This window comes from Lagenorhynchus albirostris, chromosome 11 (assembly GCF_949774975.1).
Source record: "Lagenorhynchus albirostris chromosome 11, mLagAlb1.1, whole genome shotgun sequence".
Lineage (NCBI taxonomy): Eukaryota > Metazoa > Chordata > Mammalia > Artiodactyla > Delphinidae > Lagenorhynchus > Lagenorhynchus albirostris.
In genome coordinates, this window is record NC_083105.1 from 37,242,644 (window position 1) to 37,265,553 (window position 22,910).

At 36.5% G+C, this 22,910-nt stretch overlaps 1 protein-coding gene across 1 annotated transcript in view; it reads left to right on the forward strand.

The window, feature by feature from the left end:
* The first annotated feature begins 872 nt into the window (after positions 1–872).
* Positions 873–22,910, forward strand: part of PPFIA2 (PTPRF interacting protein alpha 2) — a 474,509-nt gene continuing 452,471 nt past the window's right edge. Inside the window, exons 1-3 of the mRNA XM_060165096.1 lie at positions 873–973; positions 1,560–1,666; positions 7,161–7,411. Coding sequence (XP_060021079.1) covers positions 7,163–7,411 — 249 coding nt within the window. The 5' untranslated portion in view covers positions 873–973; positions 1,560–1,666; positions 7,161–7,162. The remainder of the gene's footprint in view (positions 974–1,559; positions 1,667–7,160; positions 7,412–22,910) is intronic.

Consider the following 22,910-nt stretch of genomic DNA (forward strand, 5'->3'; position numbering starts at 1 on the left):
TTCACTAAAACTAGGATGTCTTAATTTCCCTTACTGAAACCTTTCCTTTTTGCTTAGAGTAGGTAGTTGTTTTGTCTTCTGCTTCTTCCCTATTCCTGATGGGTCTATATGAATGGGCAGCAGAGGCAGAAAGAAAGGAGAATACCTCAAGTGGTGTATAGGAATGGGGGAACTGGAAAAGATCAAGGGAGCAGACTTTGCTCAAAGCTGAAATTTACTCGGGCAAGGAGTACTTAACATACAGTTCTCATTGCCAAAGCAATGGATGGAAAAGAGCTGGAGAGGTAATGAGAAGTGACAGATTCCGCCACACCCTAGATTGACTCAGGTCTCTACAACCAAGACTTCCATGCCCTGGTCCTGGGAGAAGGAAGCCGCTTAAAGAAATGACAAGCACGGAAGGCCAGACAGCCAAAAGATCCCCAAGCCTGTTCCCGTCCCCAGCAGTGCGGGCCAACACACGCCTTCCTGTAGAGACCTTTGTGTGTGGGAAGCCCGGACGAGGAAGAACATACCCCCTTCTCACACCTGCCCATCCCCAGTTCTTGCTTTCACCGGGGGCACTGGGACCAGCGCCAGCCGGCAGCGGCTTTGGGGGAGTCGTGTGTATCCGCGAGCGCGTGTGCGTGAGGAGAGCAAAGACGTGATTACTTCAGAATTTATTTAAGGGCCGGTGGAAACCACTGCAGCAGCTTCCAGGGGAAGCCCTAGTTTCAGAGGAAGAGGAGGTGGTGGCTGCCAAGGAGTGGGTGGGGGGGCGGGGGGGTGGAGGGACAGAGGAGGAGGAGCGGCAGCGACAACAGCACAAGGCTAGTAAGGAGAGAAGATGCTACAGCATCCGCACCGGCGCCCAGCAGGTTGCTTCTACGGGCCAACTGATGCCAGCAAAGAGGCTTACAAAGAGGCTAAGAGGCGAAGCTGGGTGTAGGGGGGCTGGCTGCTTGCCTTTCTGCAGAAGAAACACCTCTTTTAGGTGAAATAAGACACCCTAGCTTGGAAATAGGCAGGGGGCCAGGAGGGGACCTGCCCTGCTTCTCGCGTCCCTGGGGACTCGCTTCCCTTTAGCTTTCCAACTCCTGGTGGTAGCCATAAACTCCAGAGGGGCTCCGGGTGGGTGACTGGGTGGAGAAATTCCCTTCCAGATAGTCCTCACACCTTTCCCCAAAGCTCAGGTTTCGGGGCCACACTCTGGGTGGCCCGGTGGCGGAGGGAGAGCAGCGTCGCTTGGTTCAGTTTCTACAAGTCAAACCCAGTCCCCACTTGCCGGCTCCCCGGGTCTCCAGCAGCACGCGGGGAGCTGCGGCTGTTCGGGCAATCGGGCCGCTGCTGCTTTAAGAGCCGCCTCCCCCTCTCCTCCCTTTGACAATGGTCTGAACCGAGCTCTGCTTCCCAAAGCAAAATTTGTAATATGCCATTTTTCCGATGGACGCTTCTCCTTTTGGCTGCTGACGGAGCCGCGGAAAGATGCCGAGCTGCTGCCACGCCACCCAGCCGGGGCACGTTCCAGAGGACGCCGGGGCACCCGACTGCCTAAGCTACCTTTCTCCTCGCGTTGCTAGGGAAATGGTCCACGAGTGCCGGGTGTGAGCCTCCCCGCTCGTCAAGCCGGAGACTGCGGTTGTCAGTGATCAATTGAAGAAGCAGGACCCGAAATTACAGACATTAGGTACAGAAACTGTATTTGAGTTACACGGTTCCCCCCCCGGCCCCGGCTTTATTTTTTTTACCCCTTCCCCCACCCACCACCACCACCACCCCGGCCCCACCCCGCCCCCAGGGAAGATGAGATGCAGATTCCCTCCTTGTCAATCACTGTTCCGTACCTCTTGCTTTCCACCCCCAACCTCTCCCTTCTCCTGTTTCTCTACCTTCTCCCTACTTGGATGTCTCCTGTTGGGCAGGATGAACAGTTTTGGTGCAGAAATCATGAAGTCAACTTCTTCAGGGTGGTGGCGGGGGTGGTGGGTGTGTGGCTGAGAGAGAACTGTCCAGCCCGCCGTATGGTGTGTGCAGGGTCTTTGGCCAGCTCTAAATTAACTGGGGTAAAGAAAGTGCAAAATGCTTCCATTAAAGGGGTTAATAATATTTCCTGAGGACAGGGTACTTCAAAGAGTTAACTAGGAGGAGGAATATTCATGTAATGTAATCAGACAATGGCTAGGATTTCTCTCACCGAATTATTCCTTGTGGGTTAACTGAGGTGGAGATAGGTCAGTTCTTAAGACTAAATCTTTGCAGAAGAAACTGACTACAGAGAATAATTACATCTTTTTCTCTAGTAGGATCTAAATCCTAAAGATCTGTTTGAATAAAGTGATTCATTGACAGAAAAAAAGCCTTTTGTAGCACTGTCATATCTGAATAGGTACTGTTTGAACAGCACATATTGCTAAGAAACACACTGGATCTTGAAAGCCCTTGGGTAATGACTCCAGTGGGCATTCAAAACTTTTATTTTGAAATCTGAGGGATTTAGAAGACAGTCAAGGTTATGTGCTAAGAAAAAGGGAGTTGGTTTTCCTGGTATAAAATTCTTCAAGCTAAATTTAAGCACTGAGATAATTAAACCAGCTAGGTGTTTTGTTTTGTTTTGTTTCTTTTCACAACAAAATAATGTCTCTAACTAGACCTTGAAACTTTCAGTAATTTAATGAAAAGGGGCATCAACATCTAGAAGAGTATAACATAATCCATATAGCAATTGACTGGGGAGGGGATGACAAAAAGACAAATATCAAAGCAAATTGTTAGTATGCCCTTTCTGGTTTTTCAGGAATTATGTGGTACACTGCAGTTTTTAATATTGAAAATGATTCTAAAAGTTAAAAGCGGTATATGAAATAGACTAGAGGTTGAATGACCATAGCCTTCTGTACTATGCAAGTTGCTTCAGATTTCATCCATTCTGTAAGAGGGTGTTTGACTCTTACATTGAATACAGATTTTTAATTGCTTTTAATACCTAAAAATGTGCATTTAGGAAATAAGTTATACTATATTTTAAGGAATATACAACTATTTTGTAATTTATATTAGACAGAATCTCAAGATTCTGTTTTATTACAAGAAACTAAGCTAACTCATGAAAGTGGCCTTATTTTTTGCAGACAAATTTTTTCCTTCTAATTTTGATAAGAAGACTTTAGATTTACTTATTTGGGTTGACTGTGAGGAAAAAGAAGCATGTATTCATCTTATTTCCTAAGTAACTTTTGCATAGCTTGATTTTTTTCAATTAAATTTGAAAAGTTTAGAGCACCCATTGGAATTAAACCTTTAGGCATGGAAGCAGAATGAATCATAAAGGTAAAATACTCTTTCTGCAAAGGTGAATGTTGGTCATTTTATAATAGAAAGAAATACTTGAATTTGCAATAGTCCTTTATTAATTAACAATCTGTTCTCAGTCAGGTATCCTATTGGACCCCTACAATGGGCTTGCTAAAATAAATGCTTGCATTATTATTCCTACTTTACAGAGGAGAAAACTGAAGTTTGGAGACATGAAGCGACTTGCTCTGGTTCACATGCCTTGGGAGTAAAATTGAATCAAGTTCTTTTGAGTGTAGATTTTCTAAATTCCATCATAGCATCTTTCAACTAACTAAATCAAAGAGCAACTTTTATACTGATCTAAGATCCTGAAGTTTGTGAATGTCTAATGTCTCACGGTGATGACGTTTGTTAGAATTAGGGTAGAATATTCAGAAGAAAACTGTAGCTGAGGTAATCACTACAGTTATGTTTTTCCTTGGAATTTAAAGTTGTTATAAGTAATTCAGAGTAGAGGCAGGCTAATAGCTTTCTTCAGGAAGGATATGATTTAAAATACAGTTTTGAAAATGTTTAACCTTAAATTTAAACCTTACAAGTGTTTTGGCACAGGTTGTCACTGTGCTACCATTTCCTCTCCCAGTATTTTGTTTTAACCTTAAATGTCAAAAAGAAACATTGGCTTCTTATAATGATTTCTCAGAATGACACAGCTGTTCAGTGTGTGGATTTTATGCATGGTATGTGAACTAATTGCTTTAAATATTTAAATGTGTTGGAACATTTTTTTTTTTGTTTTCCAATTCCTTTTTAATTAATGTAAAGAAAATTTGTAACAGTTAGAAAAGAGTCTCATCTTTTCCACCTTTGTGATATTGTCTGAATGAAATTCAGGTTAAAAAAAAATCAAAAAATATATTTTCATCCATTAAGTGGTTAACAATAATATCAAATGTTTGAGTGTGAGTGTGTACATGTGTGTGTTGTGAGTTTGTGTTTAAATACATCCTATATATCTACTCTGCTCTATATTTTAGGGTGAATAAGAAATTGAACAATTCAATTTCTGGTCTTCAGGGAGCCCAGTGTTTTGAATGATGAGCAATAATTCAAAGCATTACCTCAAATTGTTCTAAAATTTACCACCGCCTTAATTCTTTTGCATAGGCTATCAGTCACAAAATACTTTCCTTTATCTTTTAAAAAGTTTCTCCTGGTTTTCAGTGGGCCCTGACCAAATTATTCACAGATAATTGAATTCTCTCCTCAGTAACCCAATTTATATCAAGAATCATAAAAAATAATTAACTATTGAGCTGTTAAATCTTGATATTTTATTTGAAAATATCACCAGAAATACTTTCCCCAAGGACAGGAATATGTAGGCAGAAAAATGAATTGACAATGTATTATAAAACCAAAGAATGCTCCAGGATCAACAGCCAAACCAGCCTTTCTCCACATCAGACTTCTGCAAAACCAAGCTCTCTAATTAACAGCTCCTGGCCTCAGTACAACAACTAAAATTGAGATGGATTTGATTTTTTTAAAAAACATAAGATAGAAAAGAGAAAATAAGATAATTTCTGATTTTTAAAATGCTACACAACAGGTCAATGTTACATCTTAATGTCTGTGTTTTCTATTTTAAATAAATAATTTAAAAATATTCTGAACAGTTCATTTATTTTATGACTGACTCCTGATTAGCAGTTAGGATGTGAAGTTGCTACATTAGCTAATGTAATTTATGGCATCTGTTCTGTGGAATATTTGAAAGAGTGTTAGTTTGTATTGTTTGGATGGAAACCAGACAAAGCAGCTCACAGGAAACAAAGGAATAAGTGTAATTGGTAGTATAATAACCTAAACAAATTTATGCATCTCAGTCTATTTCATAAAGCATATGTCTAATTCAGTCAGAATCACTTGTCTACTCTGTGTAGACTACTGTAGGAATTCAGGAAGAGAGTATATAAAATTAATGGGTTGGCCAAAATGTTCGTTCGTTTTTTCCATAAGCTGGCTCTAGTAGCGATTAGTTATCTTTGACTTCATTCAAAACAATTTTGTTAGACTGTATGTGGCAGCTGTCATATTAGTGTGTATTTAAAAAAACCTTATCAAAATTGGTGAATTTCTGTGTAGTCATTTTAATATTGAAGATGGAAGGAAAAAAAGCAACATTTTTGGCATATTATGCTTTATTATTTCAAGAAAGGTAAAAACGCAACCGATATGCAAAAAAAAAAAAAGATTTGTGCAGTGTATGGAGAAGGTGCTGTGACTGACTGAACGTGTCAAAAGTGGTTTGCAAAGTTTTGTGCTGGAGGTTTCTCACTGGACGATGCACCACGGTCTGGTAGACCAGTTGAAGTTGATAGCGATCAAATAGAGTCATTAATTGAGAACAATCAACGTTATACCATGCAGGAGATAGCCGACATACTCAAAATATCCAAATCAAGCATCGAAAATCATTTTCACCAGCTTGGTTATGTTAATCACTTTGATGTTTGGGTTCCACATAAGTTAAGAAAACCTTCTTGACTGCATGCGATTCTCTACTTAAACGTAATGAAAATGTTCCGTTTTTAAAACAAATTATGACAGGCGATGAAAAGTGGATACTGTACAATAATGTGGAGCAGAAGAGACTGTGGGGTAAGTGAAATGAACCACCACCAACCACACCAAAGTCCAGTCTTCATCCAAAGAAGGTGATGTTGTGTATCTGGTGGGATTGGAAGGGAGTCCTCTATTATGAGCTTCTTCCATAAAACCAAATGATTAATTCCAACAAGTACTGCTCCCAATTAGACCAACTGAAAGCAGCACTTGACGAAAAGAGTCCAGAATTAGTCAACAGACAACGCATAATCTTCCATCAGGATAATGCAAGACTGCATATTTCTTTGATGACCAGGCAAAAACTGTTACAGCTTGGCTGGGAAGTTCTGATTCATCCGCCGTATTCACCAGACATTGCACCTTCAGATTTCGATTTACTTAGGTCTTTACAAAATTCTCTTAATGGAAAAAATTTCAATTCCCTGGAAGACTGTAAAACACACCTGGAACAGTTCTTTGCTCAAAAAGATAAAATGTTTTGGGAAGATGGAATTATGAAGTTGCCTGAAAAATGGCAGAAGGTAGTGGTACAAAAGGGTAAATACGTTCAATAAAGTTCTTGGTGAAAATGAAAAATGTGTCTTTTATTTTTACTTAACAACTAAAGAAACTTTTTGGCCAATCCAATAATAAAATGGGAGGTGTAAAGTCAAGAAGCTTTAAGTTAGTTGTATGAAAAAAATTAATAAAATTAAAAAGTAAAAGCTAATTTTTATATAAAATGAATACTCAATTATTTGGGGATTTTCTAAATGACAGAATGAACATTAATTCATTCAATTATTTAATACAAACATCATTTACTTCCCACCTGTTAAATGCCAAACACTATGCTTGCTGTTAACAACATAATAACGAATAAGGGTAAGATGGAGGTATTAGCTATAAGTGATTTGTAAACTTGCAGGGAAAGAAAGGTGATCAATTAATAAGCTTAGTAACATCTTATTATAAGCTGAATTAGGTGGGGTTAATCATGAAAAAACTTTGAGAAGTAGGTTAAATCAAGCTGCGTTTTGTAGGTAGGAGATATTTAGACTGTCATGAAAAGAGAAAGCATGTTAGATGGAGGAAGTCAGTGAACCATATTTCATTGAGGTCAAAACTTTTAGCATCATTGGAATTGGGGAAGTGGGTAGAGGAGAAATAGACAATTAGGTTGATGAGTTGCAAAGAGTTTGGAGAGTTGAGGGTCAGGTGGGATTACTGGAAATCATTTTTTTACTAAGACTTCCCTCCCTTTTACTTTCTTTAAGCAATGATGTGTGAAGTGATGCCCACAATTAATGAGGACACCCCAATGAGCCAAAGGGGGTCCCAAAGCAGTGGCTCGGACTCAGACTCCCATTTTGAGCAGCTGATGGTGAATATGCTAGATGAAAGGGATCGTCTTCTAGACACCCTTCGGGAAACCCAAGAAAGCCTCTCACTTGCCCAGCAAAGACTGCAGGATGTCATCTATGACAGAGATTCGCTCCAGAGACAGCTCAATTCAGCCCTGCCACAGGTATGCCTCCTGGGAGCTTCTGTCCTTCCTACTGCAACTGAAAATGTGATAAGACTTAAATAAGCTTTGCTTTATTCCCATTCTTAAAATTACTTTTGCCCTTAGTAGATATGATATGCAAATTTTGGTGAGAAAAACTTAAGAATACATAATTAATTTACATGCAACCTTGCCTCAAACAAAATTGTGGTACTTCTGTGGTGGGGGATTTGAAACATGAGTTCCTATCTGGTCTTTCTCTTGAAAATTTTATCTGTTTTTTTTGGTGGAGGTAGAAAATTACCTGTTGATCAGCTTTTAATTACAAGAATGTGGGAATAGTTTTCTCCTTCTTACTTTTTAAACACTATTATGACATTTGGAAATATGTATTTTACATTTTCAGTTATGTAGTCTGTCTTTGGAAATAATAGTACTTTGGAAGTCTGCTGTCCAATATTTTTTATTTGTCTTTCTTTAATAATGCCTGACACCTGCTTAAAATTCTTGAACTTATTGATGTATTACCCTCTCTTCTGAAAACAACATTTTGACCAGTTTCTTTTTTAAAAAAAATATATTTTGGAAATAGGAGAAAAGGCAAAAGTTCAGCTTTATTCTCACAAACTTAAAATTGTTAGATTTTAACAATTTTATTTTATAAGTAAATATTTATAAAATAATCATTTTATATGTACTATGTAATAACATGTTATATGCATTATGTATATGTAATAATAATATTACTATTATATGTAGTAATATTATAAAAAATAACTTTTTTTTTTTGTGGTACGCGGGCCTCTCACTGCCGCGGCCTCTCCCATTGTGGAGCACAGGCTCCGGAAGCGCAGGCTCAGCGGCCATGGCTCACGGGCCCAGCCGCTCCGCGGCATGTGTGATCTTCCCAGACTGGGGCACGAACCCATGTCCCCTGCATCGGCAGGCGGACTCTCAACCACTGTGCCACCAGGGAAGCCCCTTGAATTTTAATTATACTGGTGCACAATCTCTTATCTAAACCCCTTGTGTTTTAAAGTTTAGAGTTTCCCCAATTTTTGTATGTGTACAATGTATCCTATGGAACACTCCACTAGCCAGATTCTGGGAAGCACCCTATAATTATACACTTTCATATTTCTGAAGAGAATTCTATGAATATTCTTACTGTGTGGAAAATATAAAGACTATTAATGACCTCATGTTAGTAAGGTCTGGTTTTGCCACCAATCAAGTTTGCAATATACTTACAAATAAATATCAGTTTTCAGAGTATTTGAGTTTTGGAATTATAGATTAGGGATTATGAGCCTGTACATTTAGATGGTTATAGTTCCAATCTCTTTTATAAATACTTTGACACATTTTTTCAATATTTATTTGTATTCTACTATTAGAAATATTTAATACCCCTAGCAATCCACAGGTCCTCAAAGATAGTGATGGTCCTGTCATTTGTTAAAGCAAGTATTTAATAACCTCATCTGTAACTTTAGGGCTATAAGTTTTTTGCAAGTAATAGAGGAATATAAAATTCTTCTTCAATTGGTATCTTTGAATCTTTTAAAATAGTTTGTGAGCAATGTACCTGCGCTGTTTGGTGGCATTTCATTTGACATTTACCTGGAAGGAGAAAATGACTCCCATAAATGTGAGTTTTGAGGCAGAAATAAAGTATGTAAAATTGAAAACTACTACTACAATAACATAAAAGTAAAATTTGTTTTAGCAAACATGGGACAGAATTCAAAGCAGAGTCAAACTTTATGACGTATCATGTTTTCAACTGCCTATACAATATTTTTTAGCTGTTGATGATTTAGTGCTTTGCTTTAGTCATTTCTCTCCTATAACATTTTTTATGAACACATGCAGCAGTGATCTTAGTAATCCTAACCATGAAAATATTTTGTAGCCATATTGTCTACTTTTTCATTATGTGATGGAGTGTAACTGTGTTTAACAAGGACTGATAATTCCACATCATTCCACATTCTAGGCCTGATGTTTCTAAGCTATACACCGATTTTCTACCTTTCTAATGCACAGATCCATTTAATGTTCCATGGAACCTGAGATTCAACATGTCCAAACTCAGTTATCATCTGCCTCCCACTGGACCAAATCTGCTCTAACTCCTCACCCAGACACCTGAGAGTCCTCATAGCTGATTGCTTTCTTCACCATCTCTGAATTGGGCCATACTGGTTTTTTTCTCTTAAATAATCCTCAGATCTCTCTATTCTTTTCTGTTCTTTGGCACCTGACCCTTAATTTCTTTTTCGCTCTATGTCCTAACATTCCCACTTTTGTAAATGTGTCACATTGTTTGCTTGAATAATAGCACACTGCTTGCTGTGTGCTGACAAACATCATGCTATTCCAGTCTTTTTCCTTCAAGCATATTCCTTTCTGCCCATAAGTTCTTCCTCAATATCTTTGTCTGGTTCATTTCTCATCCTAGCCAAGACTTTGTCTGTTCTAGGAAGTCTTTTCTGAATCCCCAAATACATGTCTTCTGTGTTTCTTACCCTTATCATTTTATCATTACATTATCTGTTTATGTGTCTGTTTCCCACCCTAGACTATAAGCTCCTTGAGAACAGGAGTATATCTCAATCACCTACAACCCTCTGGATCAGCAGAGTACCAGGTCCATAGTGAGGGCTTTTAAAGTAAAACTAAACTAAATGTATATGCATTTTGATGTAGAAAGAGGAAAAAAATTGACATAGGAAGATCTGGTTTGTAATGTGTTTCTATCATACATTATCAGCTTGAGTCAGGACTTCAAACTGACATGCTACAAAAAGTGGTTAATATTAATACCTCACAAGGTAGTTTGTGATGATTAAAGAAAGTAATATAAGTAATTGAGTCATTTATTTACAAGACATTAAATACGTAAATGCTTGCATTTGTTTTATCCAGAATGCTAAAGATGAACTAATTTCTGCATATGTATGTCAATGAGTATTAGAACAATTTGCTAGGAATACTGATAAAATAAAGTCTTTAACATTTTTGAAAACAGAGCAAATATTTACCAATTACTAATATGTTCACTAAGAATACTTAAAGGAGAGGTAAGGGGAGTGAAACTTCCATTGCAAAAAGTCATTAGATATAAAAGTTTAAAATTTCTTTTCAGCATCTGATTTAGCATATATTAAGGGTCTTCTGTGTATTATTAAATGATTACATATGTTGTAAAGGGGATAGAAAAAAAGGAACATAGTTTGGTTCCCACAGAACTTAGGAAATAGATATAAATGGATCCAAATTAATACAGTACCAGAAGATTATAGAAGTACTGAAAGTATTTGCACCATAATACTGATATGTTATTAACTACAGAAAGTTTCATGTGGAAAGTGATATTAAAGAGGTATTTTTAAGAAAAGGTTAGAAAGGGCTAGAGGGTATTTCGCATCAGGCAGTACAGTTGTGCATAGAGGACCCTGCTTAAGGACATGTGGGGGATTAAAAGTCAGCCTGTGGTGGCTTCCCTGGTGGCGCAGTGGTTGAGAGTCCGCCTGCCGATGTAGGGGACACGGGTTCATGCCCCGGTCTGGGAGGATCCTACATGCCGCGGAGCGGCTGGGCCCATGAGCCATGGCCGCTGAGCCTGCGCATCCGGAGCCTGTGCTCCGCAACAGGAGAGGACACAGCAGTGAGAGGCCCGCGTACCGCAAAAAAAAAAAAAAAAAAAAAAAAAAAATTCAGCCTGTGTTCTGCTTTCCAGGCTAGGCTTGGTGTTCCTAATTTGCGTAAAGGAGACAGTTGATCTAGCAGTATACCTAGTTAAAAAGAGAAGAGTAAATAGGAATTAAATAAGGAGAGTAACTAACAGATTGTTTGTTGAAGGGCTGTAGGGTAGGAATGAGGTTTTGTATAGTGACAGTGGAGGATTGCAGCCTGTTCATATGTGTGGTGGAAGCTAAGGACAGACATTTGTATACTTGGTAAGCAGTAGAAGTTTGAGTGAACTAGTGACATGATAAGGCAATAATGAAGGAATAATGTTCTGCCATTTTGATTTAGGATAGGTTATATAATACTCATGTATCAGTTATCTATGGCTAAAATAATGCTATGTAACAAACGACACAAAACCTCATTGTCATGCAAAATATTGGGTTTATGGAATTCAGCTGACCTTGACTTGGACTGATCTTGGCTGGGCTCACTATGCCACTGGTTGGCTGAAAGTTGGCTCAGTCAACTGTATGTTAACTGGCTTTCTGATCTAGGATGGCCTTAGCTGCACCAACAGGGGCCCCTCAACTCTATTCATGTGTCTAATCCTTCAATAGGCTAGTCTTTGCATGTTTTCATGGTGATAGCAAAGGAGTAAGAGCAAAGCAGAAACAAGCAAGTACTTTTAAGCTTCTGCTTGGGTCTTTTTTTCTTTTTTTTTGTAATACCCCTTGACCAAGCCCAGAGACAGAGTGCGAAGCAATGCAGCATCACGTGGAAAAATTACAAAGACAGATGAAACACAGTTAACATCATTTTGGTCATTATTTATGTTAGGAGAGCTTATTGTGATAATGTAATAGTTCTGGTGAGGTGTGGGAATTTGAAATAGGATTGTGAACCTTGAAATTAAGAAAGACATGTTAATGTAAAGAATGTTGAGGGGAAAGAATGGACATAGCCAGATAATGAACTAAATGGCCATGACTTTGGACTTGAGTTAGAAGATCTGAATTTGAATTGGAGTTCTTCCACTTATTAGCTGAGATACCACTGGTAAGTAACTTGACTTCTCTGAAACTCTGTTTCCTTAATTAGAAGGAGGGGATGATATCTACCCTAGGAGTAGTTAAAAGGAGGTGTGTGTATGTGCTTCAGAAACCCTAAACATTATAAAATGTCACCTGGTATTTTTCATAAACTGGGATGTGCCAGTATATATTCTGATGAGGAATTAAGTTAAAAGAGGCTACTTGTGGAGAAGAGGGATACATTTATATTTTAACATCTTAAAATACCAAATATTTAAGTGAAACTTACAGAGAGTTACAGAAGTCACTTTTATTCTAGAGGCGCTCTACCTAGGTATCTTTTGGGCTTGCTACTTACTAGCTTAATAACCTTGGTCAAAGTACTTAGTTCAAATAACGATAGAACCTGCCTCATAGGATCATTATGAGAAATAAATGAGCTGGAACATGGCAAATGATCAATTCAGTGCCTCACAGATAGTACATGCTCAATAAATGTTACATGCAGCTATTGATGCTGTTATTATTACCATAGATAATATCATCATTATCCTTAGCCAAACTTAACTGCGAAGTTTTACTGGGTAATAATGAACACTAGCACAAGTTGAAAGCACTAAAAATCCTTACTCTCCACAATCTTTATCAAATTTTGTAAGTTCTTTGATTGATCATTCTTTAAGGAAAAAAAAAAATCCTAACTACACTCTCTTAAATGGTTTTCCCCAATTCTTCACTTCCTCACTTCCTGTTGTGCTAAGAAGATAACATCTGGATTGAGCTCCTTCCTTTTCAATTAAACCTAATGCCACCACCACATACACAAGAGTTATATCCCTCGCTCCTGTCAAAAAGAAAGATGCTGCATATTTTGCTACCTCTGATTATAGTTATTCTATTTTTAATGTGTTTCTCTTTTTTCCAGTTAGGTATTTTTCCCCTGGACAAATGAAATGGTATTTATCTGCAGCCTTTATTTCCTGTTATTTATAACCCTTTATTTGTCTTTCTTTATATCTCTTTTTTTTGGTGTGGTCATGTCGTGTAGCATGCAGGATCTTAGTTCCCTCACCAGGGATCGAACCCATGCCTCCTGCAGTGGAAGTGTGGAGTCCTAACCACTGGACTGCCAGAGAAGTCCCTCTCTTCTTTTTTAACCCTTATAATCAGGCTTGTCTCATCACCATTCTCCTAAAACTACACTCCTGTATGCCACCAATGGGTACACATTTTGCAAATCTAGTGATCCTCTTTCATTCTTCATGTTCCTTGGCATCTTTGTGCCAAGTTATTCTATTAATTATTTCATCTTGAAATTCCCATGTCCTTAATTCTTCATAACCATTCCCCTCATAGGCTACAAGGTATGTTGTTCTTCAGTACTCACTCTTTTCCCACATACCCCCATACACTTATTTATACCCATACTCGTCTTTATTTACCTATATTCTCCAATCTTAAGCATTGCCTTTCTTGTTTAAGAGCAATACTTCCCTCCAAATCCTTGATCCCCTCCTTTTCATCTCCTCCTTTGATTTTTTTTGTCTCCAGCATCTTCAATTTCTCCCTCTCCCTCTCAGCTGGCTTTTTGGTAACATATTCAAATCTGTTCCTTAAAAGTAAATGATAGCAAGTACAACACCAATAAAAGAGTTCCTTAACACTGTGTCTCCACTTAGCTACCAATCTCTTTTATTTTCCTTTATTTCCCAACTTGTCTGTTTTCACTGTCTCAATATCTTCATCTTCTATTCACTTTTTGAGCAACTGCAGTTGGGCTTTTCCTCTAATACCTTGCTAAAAATTATACTACCGGTAACCAATTGATGAATGCAATAGGTTTGTTTTATTAAAATTCACTGCAAAATTTGACACTGTGATTAACTCCCTTCTCAAAAATTACCTCCCCAAACAAAAAAAAAACCCAAAAAACTATTTTACCCCCTTAACTTTTATGACACCACATTGTCTTCATTCTTAAGTCTTTTTGACTTTTTTCTCATAATTTTTTTCTGTGAGCAATTCCTCATCTAGCCACTTTTTAAATGTTAAATAATAAATAGAAGATGAATGATAGTAATAGCTAACATTTCTGAACACTCTGCCTATACCAGGCAATGTTTTTATTTAAGCATCCAGATATTAAAATGAAGTCTTTCTGTTTGAGGGGAGGCTAAATAAGTGAGGTACAAGACTTTATTTGCAGGATGTGCTAACATATAATCCAACTAATAAATCCAGTATTAGGTAAAACTCTATTTTAAGACTCTACAAAGGTTGATAAAGCTAAAAGAGAGACAGAACTGTTTTGCATAGCTGTTGGTCTGCTGTGCATAATCTCCTACTCCATGTATGAGGCATGGGGTGATTCCTATTCAACTTAGCCAAGTGAGAAGGGCTTCAGGAGAAACATTCTGAGCTTGATGTGTTTCCTCCAGAAGCTGAAGGATATAGAGGCTGAAGTCTAAAAGTCACAGCCATGGCTGGAGATGCCCCTGCCTCTACAGCAGATTGAAGAGTCATTTCTCAGATAAACTGCAACTCCTCCAATATCAACACAAAGATTAATTTTTTGAAGAGCAAATGGTTCCCTCAAAAGGGGATATTACTTAGGGTTATCTTTGTGTAAACCCACAGACTTAGTAGACTGTTAGAAGCCCAGGTTTCTAAATGGTGAACAATGAGTAACAAATTGGGAGACTGATTTCAGAGAAGAGACTGAGAGCAAGTCAAGTAAAACCGGGGAAGAACCTACAGAGGGGTTCTTTGAGAAAGCCACGAACACGCCCCAGAAGAAGGCTCATTGATTGTGTATTTGCCATTCAGAAAGCCCTGATCATAGATGACAACTAGGTCAGCCCATACCACTGTGATCTGTCTCCCCAATTTCTCCTTCCCTGGCCCTGATTCTTAGAAGGGTCAGAAACTGTTGCTATGGGTGGGGGATGTCAGAGTAAAGAGAGACCACCATGCCCTCATCCTCTAATTCAGACCTAGTTCAGGCTCGTTTCAAGCTTTGAAGTATGTGTGAGGGGTGGGGGATAGCACATCTTTAGGTTGGATAGGAGCTCAGAACTAGTATATTATGCAGCCCTGTATTGAACCAGAACTATGAAATTGTTAGACTGCATAATTTCATAACAAAAGGACAGATGGTTTATTTTCTAAACATGAGCAGAAAAGCTAAGACATCTGGCTGAAATTTCATTTGGGGTTAATTTCTTCACCTGAGGGAATCAGAGGAGATGTAATAATATTCATTTCTGAAACCAGCTCTTTCATTAAACTGGTTAGATGTATTATCTCAGTTAATCCTCAAAACATTCCAATTGTGGTGGTTATTATTATTCTCATTTTAGAGATGATAAAAACTGAAACTTACTAGGTCAAGTAACCTATTCAAAACAGGATTCCATTCATGGCTTACTTTTGTTTTATTCTAAGCCATCTTCTTTACTTCATTATGTTCATCTAGATTTAAAGAAGTATTAAACTTCTGTAGAAACCTTTAAGAGACATGGGCCACTGAAAGCACTTATCAGGACTACTCCTAAGTTCTAATAAGGAAAATTTTATTAAAATAAAATTATCATTAATGAAATGTGAAATGATTATTAGAGTTGGTATAATTATACTGAATATAATTATTCAAGGATCCCAATCCTCATATTTATGATACCATGAATTTGCCTTTTTATGTGCCTTTTTTTAAGTTAATAAGCAAGACAGTATAGGCTTCAGGGAAGAGTATTTAACTAGAAATTACAATACCTGGATTTCAGTTTCAATTCTGCCAAACTCTGTGACAACAGAAAATGATTGAACTTCTCAGGCTTCTGTTTACTTACATATAAAAGATGGAATTCTAGTACTGCTTAATATGTTGTATACTTTTGCCAATTTCAAATGATTATAAAGGGTATGCACCTTAGCTTTATTAATTTATTCATAGTCATTTAATACACAATTATTATTTATTCAACAAATATTTTAGGGCCTGCTCTGTGTCAGGTTCTGTGTTTACAGTATACATATATATATTTTTTATTTTAAGACCTTGGCCAATTATGGTTTCTAGGAATATGCTGTGGTAATAAGAATACAATGCCTATAATCCACTGAATATTATATTTATTTGTAAATTCTCTGAAACTATTGTTTCTAGTTATTTTATTGCCTTTTATTCTCTACTGTGATGAACCGTCCATGTTCCTAGAATAGGCCAGTTCCCTCTTTTGTGTTCTAGATCTCCTCCCCCCTTGCTATTCTAGGACAAAACGTTTTCCCTCTTTTTCCTACATCATCAATGTTTCCACCTGTAATGGATTATAACAAATAATATTAAATATGCTTATATTTCTCCCATTTAAAAAATCTATTAACAACCATGCTCTACCAAGCTACCACCCCATTTATCTTTCCCTTTACAGAGAAAGTTAAAAATTTCTTTTCCTATACTTGTTCTAATTTCTCTCCTCTCACTTCTCTTGAATCTATGCCACTCAGGCATTCACCGCATCAACTTCATCTAAAATGCTCTTGCAAACATTATCTATAGCTTCCATATTGGTAAATGCAGTGATCAATTCTCAGTCTCCATTCCTGTTTATCATTAGACACTTTTCTTGTACTTTCTTCGTTTGGCTCTAGGACAGCTCACTTGCCTGGTTGTTCTCCTACCTCACTGGTCATTCCTCAGTCTTTATTGTTAGTTACTTCTCATACTCCTGACTTATTAATACTTGATTACTCCAGGTCTCAATACCTGTACCTTTTCTCTTTCTATCTCTATTGACACCACTGATCCCTTCCATCTCCTGGTTTTAAATACCATCTAAATGTTGGTGACTTCGGAATTTACGTTTTTAATCCAGACATTTCCTCTGACCTTCAGACTCATGCTGTCAAATGCAGAAATTTAACATGTCCAAAACTGCGTTCATGATCTTCATTTAGTCTTCTGCATCTCAGTTAATAGCAATGTCAATCTTATGTGGGCTTAAGCCAAAACCTTGGTGTCTTATTTCTTTCACATTCTGTAGTCAGTTTAGCAGTTAAGCCTCTCAGTTCTATCTTCAAAGTATGTGTAGACTTGAACCACTATAATCACCTCTACAACTACATCTTAAGAGTCACCATCTTTTCCAAGAGATTAGGATTTTGCTAACTAGTCTCCTTGCTTGTATCCACGTACCTTATCAGTTTACTGCAAAAACAACAGCAAGAGAGATCCTGATTCTGATAAAAGGTAGGTCAGATTTTGTTTCACATCTGCTCAATTCTCTGAAATGCTTTTCCATCTCAGTGTAAAATCCCAGGTCTTTAAACTGGTTCAAAGGTCTAACATCTCTGCCTCCTCCTCTTTATCCATCTGATATCATCTCCTGCTATTGTCTAGCTCACTTACTCTACTCCTACCATCCTGATGTTCTTGTTTTTCAACAAGTCAGGCATTCAACTGCCTTAGGGACTTTGCCCTGGCTCTTCCCTAGGCCTGGGAAAGTTGCCTCCCCATAAAACCATGTGACTTGCTCCCTCAACTCATTCTGGGCTTTACTCAGATATCACCTTCTCAGTGAGGCCATGACTGATCACTCATTTAAAATTATAATAGCCCCCTCCTTAATACTCCCAGTCCTTCTTCTCTGCTTTTACTCCATAGCACTTATAACCATCCAACACAGTGCATATTTTATTTCTTTGTCTTGTTTATTATCTCCTTCTCCCTCACTAGATTCTATTCCGTGAAGCCAGGGGATTCTTTTTTACCGGTTCACAGCTGTGTTTTCTGCCTACAACAGTATCTGGCATTTAGTTGTTGTTCAAAAAAACCAAATAATAAAATGAAAGCAAAAAGTATTCCTTTGCTTTTTGAACACATTCTCTATATTTTGTACTTACATGGCAAGTCATATAGTCATAAACATGTTAGCATATATTAAATATCTTGATAAAACAAAAGAACAAATACAATTTATAAAGCCTTATGGCTAAAGTGTTTATAATGTTAAAGTCATAGTATATATGAGTCTGGTGTTAATATTACACCTCAAAGCCCCTTCCAGAATGAAGTGAGTTTTATATCAAGAGGTGGTGGCATTTTGAATATTTTACAAATCAGAGCATGGGAGCTCAGAATGTAAATGACTTGCTTTGAAGGTATGAATAAGGATATTACTCCAAGTTCTTTTGACTTCAAACTTCATTTCTTTTCACATTTTTCATGCTCTTTTACTAAGGAGTTTACTTCCTAAATTAAGCCAGCTTTCATAAAAGAAATAGTATAAATAGTTTTGTGATGTTACAAAACTACTACCACTGTTTGACATCTATATCTGACTTTCAGTTCATGGAAAAACAAAGATAAAAGTACAATGTTTGGGTTAGTTTTTATCTTTGAAGCAGTTTATTTATTTATTGTTTTGCTTGCTCTCATTCTCATTCTCTAAAAATAAATATTAAGAGAAAAAAGCCATTAGTATTCTCAAGATGAATTTCTAACCTGAGTTTTCCAATAAATTTTATAGTCTACTTTGGTATACTTAATATTAGCATGCATACGATTGGTTTGTTTTTTGTTAATCTTTGAAGAGAAAATCTAGATTCAGTAACAAAGGTGTTGAAATTCACACTATTTACTTTTTACTGGATATTTCTCTTCAGAGCCTTATGGCTCAAAGCTAGGTAGCAGCCATAAAAATGCTGTAGTTTGGGAAAAGAGAGAGAGTTTAGAACTACAGTTGTGGAATTCTTTTAAAACATGACTATCACACACTAGCTAATTATATCATACATCTTTGTATTGACCTCTGCAATTTAATTAGTTTACAAAATAGTAGCTCTGCGTTAGCTTATGCTGCATGGCCCTTATTAAGCCCTTAAAATTTTTTGTCTGATTACTTAACAGTCTTAAAGATTATGTGATTTAATCTTATTGAAGACTAGCAGGCCAAAGGTATAGGACTTGAATTTTAAATTATACTTTGTATTCTAATCCAAGTTTTATTTGTGGTTCTAGTGATTTTTTTACATAAAAGTCTACTAATTTCCCCCAAACATGACAGAATTTATTGAGTGAGATTCTGAATAATAGGTAATTTCTTTCTTGATCCTTGAATTATGACACATTTCTCCCAAAATGAAATTTTTAAACTCTTTTTTGCCTCCCATAAAGTGAGATCCCTTATCCTGGAACTTGGAATGGGTGCTATGGGAACAAAGGAAATCTCATCTCTCTTGGCTCTTATCCCCTCCTCCCACCCCTCCCAGGAGGTGTTCAAGAGATCAGATCTCAGGTCCCTTTCAAAGGCAGGTATAAGAATTAACAGTTATTCCTCAAGTACCTTGGCAGAAGAAAATTTCCGCTTTGAAATGTTTCTTTGACTGCAAGCCCATGTTAATTTTGATGTTAGAGGAAATTGCTGAAGAATGGGAATGATTAGAATTTGACATCACAATGTTCTACAGTAAACTAATTTTTCTGGTTATTTTTACCTATGATTCTTTTTATGCCCACTTTTACGGTAAGCTGCTTTAAGATATATATTTTGGCTCAAATTTTTTTCTATTCCTGTTAAGAGTTTAGAAAATTCACTCATGTTTTGATGACTTATAGATTTTTAATTGACTAAGTTAAAAAATACTGGTTATTAATTTGAAAGTTTTTCATGATGAAGTTCTCACCTAATGATCAATTAATTCCAAATAATGGCCATATTATTTTATCATTGTTAATTTTATATACGGGAAATATTATTTAACAATTCTTATTTAAAATGTCATCTAAAGATTTTATTGCCTGATATACTCTGTCATCAGAATGTGGTCCTATGAACTATATTCAGTCTGTACAAAATATTCCATGGCAGTTTACACTGCTAGAGACAGAAGAAACTTATCTACTAGCATCTTTTTCATAGAAAAGATGTGATTTCTAAAATCACATTTTTTTAAGTAACATTGCTAAGTAAATGTAACTTTTCTTTTAAAAAGGTAATTTCATTTTACAATTCCAAGTCTAAAGTTCTATGTTGGTATAAATCACAAGTTTTAATGACTCCCACTATGATTATAGAGTTCCTATTTCTCTTTACAATTCTATTAATTTTTGCATATGTTTTGAGGCTTTTATTAGTTGCATTCAGCTGAATCATTGTTAACTTCATGGCCAATTTAACCTTATGTCATCATGAAGTGTCCTAGACAGGCATTTTCTCATAAATTCTATTGTGTCTGATTTTAATAGTATTACAGCAGATTTCTTTTTTGTTAGTGTTTGCACTGTGCATCTTTTTCTATCCTTTTACTTTCAATGTGTCTGTCTGTACATGTATCACAAATAGCAAATAGTTTCTGGATTTTATTTTTATGCAGTCTGTCAATCTTTCTTTTTAAATTATTTGGTCTCTCTATATTTACTGTGATTACCTGTATATTTGTACTTAATCTACTATCTTACTAAGGGCTTTTTATTTTCTCTATATGTTTTGCATTTCTGTTATTAACATTTCATGTCTCCTTTTGAATTGATTAACTACGTATTTTTTATCATTCAATTTCCTCCCTCTATTACTCTGGCACTTTTACACTCTTGCTTTTCTTCTAATAGTTAATGTATAAATTACAACATCCATTTTCAGTGTACCAAAGTGTAATGTTTTGTTTTGTTTGTTTTTAATGAATTTTTATTGGAGTATGGTTGCTTTACAATGCTGTGTTAGTCTCCACTGCACAACAAAATGAATCAGCCATAAACATACAGATATCCCCTCCCTTTTGGACTTCCCTCCCATTTCCAAAGTGTAATGTTAATGTGTACTTTTCCTGCCTTATATTTCCATGTGTATGATGTGAAGATATTATTTTGTAGCTGTCTAGAGGCAATATTTCCCTTAGATTATTTATACATTTACCATTTGTGTTACTAATCACTCTTTCTGGATCTCAGATCTTACATCTGAGGTCATTTTTATTCTACCTGAAAAGCAGCCTTCGATATTTTCTTTAGTGTAGATCTAAAGATAAGTAATTTCTCAGCTTAGGACTTTCTGAAGATGCCTTTATTTCACCTTTATTCTTCAAGGATGTTTTTGCTAGATATAGAATTTTAGGTTAGTGGTATTTTCTTTTGGCACTTTTAACATATCATTTTATTTTGAACTTCATTGTTGCTATTGAAAAGGCAGTAGCCAATTTAATTGTTGCCTCCTTGAGAATAAATTGTACTTTTTTTTGTTTTTCCTTTTGGCTGCTTTAAAGAATGTTTCTTTTTTTTAAGAAGTTTTACTATGATGATCTTACAATAAAATGTATTTATTTTTTCCTGTTTTGTGTTCATAGGTATTACTGACACTGTAACTTAATGCCTTTTATTATTTTGGGAAAATTCTTATTCATTTTTAGAAATCATTGCTACCGTCAAATTCTGTTTTTCCTTTAATTCTTGAATTCTACTTCCTGTATGCTTATTCTCATTTTGTATTCTATGCCTCATATACCCTTTCTTTATTTTCTATCCCTTTGTCTCTTTATGATTTATCAGGAATCTTATTTGTACCTTTATTTATTTATTTATTTGATCTTATTATTAGATCATAAGTAAACCAATTTTTTTAATGTGTAATATTTGTAGTTTTTCTTATCAGCAAAGCTCATTCAACTTGCAGATGCCATTATTAGAAGCAGAAGGCTATAAGCTTTAATGAGCTCAATAATGTACTTAATTGAAAAGACAGCTTAAAGCAATTTTCTTAAAATAAACATGCCCAATACTGTGAAAAATAGTAATCAATTATCTTTCTTAATTCATTTTCTGATGTATTCCTAGTTTTGTTACATATTCCTGCTGGATTCTGGTTGTCAGTAACTATTGCAACAGTGTTGAAAAATCATCTCTTTTCCTCCAGCATTTCCTCCTTCTAATACGTCCTCCACACAGCTGCAAAATTATCTATTTAAAATTCTAATATGAGTATGCTACTCCCTTTCTTAAAATGCTTCCATGTCCACAAAAAGAAAACAAAAAACAAACAAAAAACCTCCAAAACTACTAGAACCAATAAACTAGTTCAGCAAGGTCACAGAATAAAAGATGAATATGCAAACATTGACTGTTTCTATCTAGTATCAAAAAGTAAAAAAATAAATTAAGAAAACAGTTCCATCCACAATAAAGTCAAAATAATTGAGAATAAATTTAACAAAATACATAACTTTATACGTACTGAAACTGAATACTGAAAACACACACTGAAAATTATAAAATATTGCTAATAAAAATTAAAGAGATCTAAACAGGGAGAGACATTCTATGTTCATGTTTTGGAAGACTCAAAATTAATACAACACATATGCACACATTGATCTATATACTGAGCACAATTCCTATCAAAAATGTCAGCAGCCTATTTTGCAGGAAGGGAGAAGGTGATTCTAAATTTTATACGAAAAGGCAAAGAACACTGAATAGCCCAAACAATCTTGAAACATAATAACAAATTGAAGGACTTACACTTATTGATTTCACAACTTAGTCTAAAAGTGCTGTAATCAAGATAGCTTGGGCTTCCCTGGTGGCGCAGTGGTGGAGAGTCCGCCTGCCGATGCAGGGAACACGGGTTCGTGCTCCGGTCCGGGAGGATCCCACATGCCGTGGAGCGGCTGGGCCCGTGAACCACGGCCGCTGAGCCTGTGCGTCCAGAGCCTGTGCTCCGCAACGGGAGAGGCCACAACAGTGAGAGGCCCGCGTACCACAAAAAAGATAGCTTAAGGATAAACATATCCTTCAAATA